This window comes from Sinocyclocheilus anshuiensis, unplaced genomic scaffold (genome assembly GCF_001515605.1).
Source record: "Sinocyclocheilus anshuiensis isolate Anshui unplaced genomic scaffold, SAMN03320099.WGS_v1.1 scaffold2684, whole genome shotgun sequence".
NCBI classification, from domain to species: Eukaryota; Metazoa; Chordata; class Actinopteri; order Cypriniformes; family Cyprinidae; genus Sinocyclocheilus; species Sinocyclocheilus anshuiensis.
The window spans coordinates 45,991-55,222 of record NW_015546023.1 but is presented as its reverse complement, the minus strand read 5'-3'; the positions used below and the strand labels follow the sequence as shown (position 1 = coordinate 55,222).

Here is a 9,232-nt window from a genome sequence, read left to right as displayed (position 1 = left end):
TGAGTAGGCGATTTGTGCTCTATTCATTTGGTCTGTTACGATGCTCTATATGTTTGATTACTAATGCCTGTGTAGTACGGCATTGCACACGGAGGACAAAAACGTTCAGCTTCAACTCTTTATCGTCCTTAGTGTTCAAATTTGCAAAGCGTACCACATTGAACAAAACAATATAAATGCAAAATTTGAATTCATGAATATATAATGGTATCCACGGTATAAATCCATCATCATGGAAGAACATAATACTGGTAGGCACGTTCATACCGGTATAGCGCCCACCCCTACTCTCTACAGTACAGCTGTAGAATTGTTTGAGAATTTTTGGGCTCATACCAAATTTCTTCAGTCGCCTGAGGAAGAAGAGACACTGATGGGCCTTTTTCACCACTGATTCCATATGAACAGACCAGGCAATGTGAGGTCCTTGGCAATGTGAATGTCAACTTGAAGCTGTTGACCCGCTCAACTGGCGTCCCATCAATGATGATGGGTGAGAACTTACTGCTCTTTTTCCTGAAGTCCACCACCAGCTCCTTGGTCTTACTGATGTTCAGGAGAACAGGAGAGGACTGAGAACACAGCCCTGTGGGGCACCGGTGTTGAGGGTCAGTGGGGAGATGTTGCTGCCAACTCTGAAGTCCAGGATCCAACTCCACAGAGAACTGTTCACACCCAGAGCCCGAAGTTTCACCACAAGCTTTGGGGGCACTGTGGTATTAAAAGCTGAGCTGTAGTTGAAAAACAGCATTCACATATGTGTTCCTCTTATCCAGATAGGAAAGTGCAGTATGCAGGGTGAAGGCAATTGCATCAATGTGATCTCTGATGAGCTTCTCAAAGCACTTACTGATGATGGGGGTTAGAGCAACAGGGTGCCAGTCATTCAAGCAGGTAACTTTGGGTGTATTTTGTATGGGCACAACGGTGGATGTTCTGGAAAATTTGGGGACAACAGACAAGGAAAGGGAGATGTTAAAAATGTCCATGAAATCTCCTGCTAATTAGGGGTGTAATGGTTCAGATTGCTCACGTTTCGTTTCACGGTTTTAGGGTCACGGTTCGGTACGCACAAGTTCTCAAGCGTTTATTCTTTGCTTGAATGTTTAAATTGACAAGGCTTAAAAACATGCACAAAATAGTTTAGTTTAAAGCACCCAATAATGATGTGAAACGTGAATGTTTTACATGTCTAAAGCATATAAGGTAAATAAAACTAGTCTTCATCAGCTCACCTTATTACATAAACAATGAGAAACCATAAAAACGTTGGGTTATGGTTATAACCTTGGTTCTCTGAGGGAGATGAGTGAGACATCTCACTATGGGAAACACCTCTTGCGTGGCCATCCATGAAGCCCTGTACAATCATGCCCATCAGGCCCGTGCTCTCGGGAAGCCCCACCCCTTCCTATTTTAACAGCAGCACTGGCGCAGTATGGAATACTTAACAGCTCCTCCGAGTATAAGAATAATGGGCCCTCTGGTGAGATGTCTCACTCATCTCCCTCAGAGAACCAAGGTCATAACCATAACCCAACGTTCTCTTTCGGTCGACTCGCTCGACATCTCACTATGGGATATAGAAAACGCCCAATATTCGGGCATCCCCTAGCTTATTCATTGCACTTAGGAGTCTTCTATCCTCCTTTACCTTTTCTTCACTGCCTGTACCAAAGCAGATTTTGTCACGTCCAATTTATAAAATCTCAAAGAAATGAGGAGAAGCCCAGTCGGCTGCCGCACACACATCTTCCATGGAGATACCCTTAAATACCGCCCAAGACGCGGCCATTCCTCTTGTAGAATGGGCTCTTAGGTTTCCTGGTAATAGCTGACTGAATCCGCCAGTTTTATAGCTTCTACTATCCAGTGAGATGTGCCTGGCCCTTCTTAGGGTTCGCAAAACACACAAAGAGGTTTTCAGATCGTCTAAAAACCTGTGTCTTCTCCAAGTAAATCCTTAATGCCCTAATCGGACATAAGTGCTGCAGATCCCCTTTCCTTGGGGACTCTGAGAGAGGAGGGTGGAAAGCATGAATTTCTATCTCCATACATGAGTAGCCAGGCTTGATTACCTTGGGCACAAATGCTGGGTTTGGGCGCAAAGTAACTTTGGAAAAATTTTGTGTAAACCTGATACATGCAGGGTTGATAGATAATGCATGTAACTCTCCGACCCACTTCATAGAGGTTAGGGCGAGCAGTAAAGCTGTCTTGTAGGAGACAATCTTCAAATCTGCCTGCTCCAAGGGTTCAAAAAGGGCTACCCTGAGTGCTTCCAGGACCAGGGACAGATCCCATGCTGGTAACATAGGTTTGGCGATTGGTCTCAGACGGCACACATCCTTCATAAATCTACTTACAATAGGATGCTTTCCTACTGTTTCATCGTTAAATCCCATGTGGCAAAATTAAATGGCTGCCAGGAACACTTTGATTGTAGAGAAGGCTTTGCCTTCATCTAGCATCTCCTGAAGGAACGTAAAGATGTCCGACAATGATGAAAGAAATGGTATCTTCTGTCTTTCCTGACACGATGCCTCAAACCTTTTCCATTTTGCCTCATACAGAGATCTGGTGGAGTCTGCTCTAGCACTCTGTATGGTGGAGATCACATTCTGAGGTAGGCCCAGGGCGTTCAGGTTAGACCTTTCACGGGCCAGACCCAAAGATTCCACCTCTCTGGATGTGGATGAAAAATCCTCCCCCCCTGCCAGAGAGAGGAGATCTCTGCGCTGAGGAAGACACCACGAATGCGAATACAGCAGTTGAACTATCTGTGCTGTCCATGTCCTCCCTGGCCATAACGGGGCTATTAGGAGCACCCTCACCCTCTGTGATCTGATTCTGGATAGTGTGGGGAGGATAAGGCTTATCGGTGGGAAAGCATATAACAGGGTCTCTGGCCAGGGATGTGCTAATGCATCCATCCCTAGTGGCGCATCCATCCCCTTTAGTGAGAAGAACAGGGGACAATGTGTGTTCTCCTCTGAGGCAAATAGATCCACTCTTGCCTGACCATATTTGCGCCATATTTCCTGAACTACCTCTGGGTGGAGCCTCCATTCCACCGGGTGAGTATTCCCCCTCGACAACAGATCCGCCCCGATATTCATTTGGCCTGGCACATGTGTCGCTCTGAGAGACAGCAAATGCTTCCTGCTCCATAACAATATTCTCTTTGCCAAGGCATGCAGACTCCTCGATCGGACTCCCCCTTGTGGCCTGGCACATGTGTCGCTCTGAGAGACAGCAAATGCTTCCTGCTCCATAACAATATTCTCTTTGCCAAGGCATGCAGACTCCTCGATCGGCCTCCCCCTTGCCTGTTTATATAGGCAACCACTGTTGTGTTGTCTGATCTGACTAACACATGACAGCCTCTTATCTGCGGACGGAAGTGTTTGAGGGCCAGAGAAACTGCAAGGAGTTCCAGACAATTTATATGCATTACTTTGATTGATTCTGTCTATACCCCATTCACAGGTTGTCCCTCCATTATCGCTTCCCAACCCAGTGAGGACACATCTGTGGTGACCATCTTGTGATTTGAGACTACTCCCATTGCCATTCTTTCCATCAAGAATTCCCTGTCCTGCCAGATGAGCAGTGCCTTTAGGCATTGGGCTGAGACACGCACCTTTCTGTGTAAATGTCTGGAGGGATTTAATTTCAGAGAAGCAACCCATCTCTGAAAATCTTTCATGAACAGTAGCCCCAAAGGCACTACTGCTATGACAGAAGCCATGAGGCCCAGCAACCTCAGACACAGCCGAAAAGAGACTGTTTTCCCCAGATGAAACTGACCTACACAGTTCCTTAAATTCTCCCTCCTCTGTTCTGACAGGGTTGCCCGGTAAGATACTGAGTTTAGGTTTAAACCCAGAAATATTATTGACTGAGTCGGCGTTAACGAGCTCTTCTTCTGGTTTACTACAAAACCCAGAGCATTCAAATGCATTAACACTGCCTTGTATGCAGATCTGCCATCTCCTTTGACCTGGCACAAATTAACCAGTCGTCCAGATACGTTAATATCCTTATACCCTGTTGTCTCAGCAGTGTTAGTGCCGCTTCCACACATTTTGTGAAAATGCGGGGTGCTAGAGACAGGCCAAACGGTAGAACCTTGAACTCGTATATCTTGCCCTGGAAAGCAAACCTTAGGAACTGTCTGTGCTGAGGATGGATCTGAATATGGAAATAAGCATCATTCAGATCTATTGAGGTGAACCAGTCTCCTCTTTGTATAGAATGGAGCAGGGATTTGTGTGTCAACATTCTGAATTTGCATTTTCTCAGGTGTTTGTTTAAAGTTCTGAGGTCTAAAATAGGCAGAATGCCTCCCCCTTTGTTTGGGATCAGAAAATACTGGCTGAAGAATCCCTTCTTTGATTCTTCTGCTGGTACTCCCTGAATTGCTTCCTTGAGAAGGAGAGAATTTATCTCTTCCTTCAAAATGTTTGCATTCTCTGCCTGCACTCTTGCCTGTTTCTTCTTTCTTCCCCTCGCAGTCGGAGGGGGAGTGGCGGGGCCGCTGCTGCTTGAGCGAAGGATTTCCGCTGCCAAGAGGGAGATTGTTTATCTTGATCATATGGAACAACCACCCATGAGGATGTACTTCCCCTCCTCAGCCCGTGCCAATATGCTTGCCCTCTTGCTTGTGTATAAACAGGACGACGTGATGTTTGTCATTGCATAGGGGCTCTACATGGCACAAACGACCTGAAGGCTTCTTGTTCCCTTCTCTTTGCCTCGAATTGCTGCTGCATCATTACCACAGCCGGCCTGAACAGGCCTTTATGATCTACCGGCTGATCAAGGAAGTGGGTCTTATCTTTTTCCCCCATGGTGGAAAAATTCAGCCAGAGTGCTCTCTGCCCAACTACCGCCAGACCCACCGTTCTTCCTGTGTACTGAGCCAGGCATCTTGAGGAGCGCAATATGAGATCCGTTACCGTGCGAATCTTGGTCCACAGCTCAGTGACGTCCTTTCCTTGCGACAAGGCCCCTGTCATCTCCTCTTCCAGTTCGGCAATGTAAGCCAACAGAAGAGTGATCGCATTAGTAGCGCGTCCCGTCTGAGTTGAAGATTTATAAATCTTCTCAAAAATCGATGCAGAGAAACGATCAGATCTTTGAGGCAGCTTAGGTGCGATCGTGGATAACCGACCTCCGATCGGGGATCCAGATGGCCCACCAGTGATGCCTCCATTGATGGCATGTGAGACCAGCCCATCTCCTGCATATCCAGTGGGGAAAACCCATATACTGGAACTCTAGATGACAGTGGTCTTTCCCAATATTTCATCAGATCATCCATACAGTCCTGGGAAGGTGGAAGTGCCTGATGAACTGTTGAGGTAGTAGGAACAAGGAACTTCCCATCTAGCCTCGAGCATTTTGCGGCAGGGAGAGCAGACGGCCAATCAATGCCCAGTCTACTCGACTCTCGTCGGCAAACCTCATGCAGAGTTGTACCCTCTGCTGCCGTCTGCTGTTCTTCTACCCCTGGCTGGTAACCAGGGGACTCCGTTCAAGGAGCAAATGGGTTTTGGTCATCCTCCTCCTCGCCATCATCTGACATATCCCCCGAGGCTGTGATGGAAACTGAATCATCTTCCGGTAGGAATTTAGGGAATGACTCGATTTCCATCTCGAAAGCGACCGGTTCCCCCAGCTCATCCAAAGGAATAAGCTGGTCAGCCCAACTCGTTGTCGGCATGGGAGATTCCATTTCCTGCAGGGATGCTGTTGTGTCTCTCCCTTGTACAGGATCGCTACACACATCCTGCACAAACACCGCTCTCCTGCGCAGCACCCCGGGACAGTTTGCTGCATTGATTACAAGAGATCGTCGCTTGTAATGCCGCTTGGGCATGCTCCGGGCCCAGACACGCCGGGCATACCACATCCAGATCCTTAGCTGCAATAGTGAATCCACATCCCCCAGGACAAGGTCAAGAGGGTGCTGTAGACTTGTTTGACTTCGTGGAAGAAGCCATAATTCAACTGGTAAGTTGATTTTATCTACTTCATGGGCTTGGTAAAGCGTTTCAATACACTTAATGTTCTTAGATAGCTTGACGCCCTACAACAAGTGGTCACTTGTCTTTCGAACAGTTTAGTCTTGCCGAAGTAACACTAAGTGCACTGAAAACAAGGGCTCGTAGCTTGGATGCCGCGAGTGAAGAGATGTAGGATGCCATACTGAGCCAGTGCTGCTGTTTAAATAGGAAGGGGTGGGGCTTCCCGAGAGCGTGGGCCTGATGGGCGTGATTGTATAGGGCTTCATGGATGGCCACGCAAGAGGCATTTCCCATAATGAGATGTCGAGCGAGTCGACCGAAAGAGAACCTCTGTAGTCCTATTTACACACTTTGCAAAAAAAGTGACAAGAGAGAGCTAAAAATATGCTGTTGAATAAATGTGCACCAAACATGAATAGCACGTGCTCAACCAATTATATAAGAGGTTCAATATTTTTAAAAAATCTAAAAATTTCAACTCTAGAAGAAAAGTCCAAGACTCACTCTACAATTGTAGCTTTATCTTTATTTCTTCAAAATTAATGACATTTTCAGCCAGCAGGTCAGGTGAAGGCCTTGAAGTTGGGCGAAATATCTGATTTTATTTATGTTTGTAGAGTGAGTGTTACACTTTTTTCTAGAGTAGAATAAAGTCTTGAAAATATCTTGAGCTTCTGTTAAACAAGGAACAGAAACCCACTGACTGCAGGATGACGCCAAAATTCAGATGGTTGTCAGAGCAGATAGTTACAGTTTTTCAGGCTTGTTGATGTTCATGGTCTTTTGACCCATTTTCTGTGTCGCCGCTTCGCAGGTTTCCTTCAACACCAGGCGTCACGTGAGCTTTCACATGGATGACGAGGAGATCGTCCGCATCAACCCACGGAAGGACGTCCTCATCCAAGGCTATGAGGACTACCGGCACCCGGTGTTGTGGAAGCAGGACCCGGAGCGCGAGGAGCCCGACGCCTCCGCCACCTTCTCCAAGCTGGATGGCAAGAAGTGCGAGTACCTGTACGGCGAGGGCCCGGAGCAGCACATCGGCGGCAAGGACTCTGTCAAGACGCAGCAGCCGGTCCTTGGCAAGTGCAAGGCATCCCGCAAGCGGCGAGAGGACGGCGAGCGCTCGCGCTGCATCTACTGCCGCGAGATGTTCAACCATGAGGACAACCGGCGGGGTCAGTGCCCCGATGCGCCCGACCCCATCAAGCAGTGCATCTACAAGGTGAGCTGCATGCTGTGTGCCGAGAGCATGCTGTACCACTGCATGTCCGACTCGGAGGGAGACTTCTCGGACCCATGCTCCTGCGACGTCAGCGAGGAGCAGTTCTGTGTGCGCTGGCTGGCGCTGCTGGGTCTGTCTTTGCTGGCGCCCTGCATGTGCTGCTACCCGCTGCTGCGCGCCTGCCACCGCTGTGGAGAGGCCTGTCACTGCTGCGGAGGAAAGCACAAGGCCGCGGGCTGAGCGCTGTTTTCATTGGCCCGAGACGGGCGAAGCGTCACTTACTGCTTGACTGGAGCTTGTGGAGAGAGCGGCCGAGCGCAGGCGTTGGTGGAGCCGAGCGGAGGAGCTCCTGACGTGAGGAGGAACGTCCTCGCTGCACCGACATGAGGAGGAAGCGCACTCCTGGAGCAACATGTCGCGTGTAACTATGTGAAGAAATAATAATACTATCGTGTCTTGTACAGAGATCTAACACATGTACGCTGAAGGGATTTCCGCTCTTGGCTTTTTCGTGCAGTTGTTAACCGTGGCCTTTTCTTTTTGACGCTATCAGTACTAGACGGAGAAATGCACTAAGGTACAGACTCTTGTGCTCTTGTTTTGCTCCTGCATTGTGTTCGGGACGCACGTTTCCTAAAGTGCTGATGCTTTCAATCCAGCGGGCACTTATTATAATCCCAGAAGCTCCTTTCTGACTTTAACCGCAGACGGTTTAAAACGCTGAACAACATCCAACACGCAGGACATTATTCTCAAGGTGGAATATAAGTGTTTATTTTACATGCATGTTTAAAGCTGTTTATGTTGATGCCGAATCTTGTTTTGACTAATAATCAGATGTTTTGTGCAAAGATGATCTGTCAGTGTTGTGGGAAAGAAAGACGGTTTACTTTCTATGCAAGTATTTCCACGAGATGCTCGGACCTCCGGCTGTACATATCAACACTATTCCCACAGTGACGGTACGTATCGTGGTTTGATTTCACAGCATTATGTACATAAGTCACATTTTAATATTGTTTCACATTGAAAAGTAGTGGAGACGACGGAAATTACTTCTGAGGTTTTAATGGAGATTCTCTCTAGTTTTGTATCGCCGAACGATGACAGTAAATGGTGCGCGGAACAAACGTTTTTGAAGCTCGTCTTATGAAGCTGCTAGAAACAATCACTAACCGCATTGCAAGATTTAATCGGATGACTGTTAATCGCGATCTAGTTCTCCAGTATGGTTTAACCCTCGCCGCGCTCTTGTGTTGCTTCTTCTGGTGAATCGCTGGCGTCTGTGGAGAACCGGCTGGAGGCGAATCTGGATTTCTACGGTTCCTCGCAGATTATGCAACGCTTTCGCATGTAACATTGCGTTCATGTGACTACCAGTTTAATCAGGTACTGCTACTGTTTTATTTTTTTATTCGTGTTCTTCTCTATTCATGGAAATATGACTCTGGAATGCATAACATAGTGAGCGCATTTTCTCGGTTATGAATTGCCCGTGTAAAGGCGTCCTGTAGTCGTGTGCTCGTGTTCTTGATTATGCAGTATAGCAGTGGTTTTCTGAGCCTGTGAACTCGTTTAGTTTTAGTGCCATCGGCTTCATTCTCCTCCATCTGATAAAGTGCCTCACATCCGCCGTAGACTCGCCCGTAATGCTCACGATCTGCTTCTGTCGCTTTATATCTATGTCTAGCTATTTCTATCATGGTTTGAAAATACTAAATATATGATGTAATATTTATAGTTCAGTAACTCATGTCATAGATGTATTTTCTGTATACAGATGTAGCTTGTTACTTTCATAAATATACAATGTAAATATGCATACAGATGTTTGTAACTGTTTTTATGTTACACCATACACTTATTACATCAATTAACATTACCATCAAAAATAAAATGAGAATTTAAAATAGTGCGGTGTGTGTTTGTGTGTGTGTGTGTGTGTGTGTGTGTGTGTGTGTGTGTGTGTGTGTGT

The 9,232-nt window shown here is 47.0% G+C and overlaps 1 protein-coding gene across 1 annotated transcript in view; it reads left to right on the top strand.

Annotated features, from left to right (window-relative positions):
• Nucleotides 1–9,164, top strand: part of spred1 (sprouty related EVH1 domain containing 1) — a 39,548-nt gene extending 30,384 nt beyond the window's left edge. Inside the window, exon 6 of the mRNA XM_016499671.1 lies at nt 6,847–9,164. Within this exon, the coding sequence (XP_016355157.1) occupies nt 6,847–7,497 (651 nt within the window). The 3' untranslated portion in view covers nt 7,498–9,164. The remainder of the gene's footprint in view (nt 1–6,846) is intronic.
• Nucleotides 9,165–9,232: the final 68 nt, after the last annotated feature.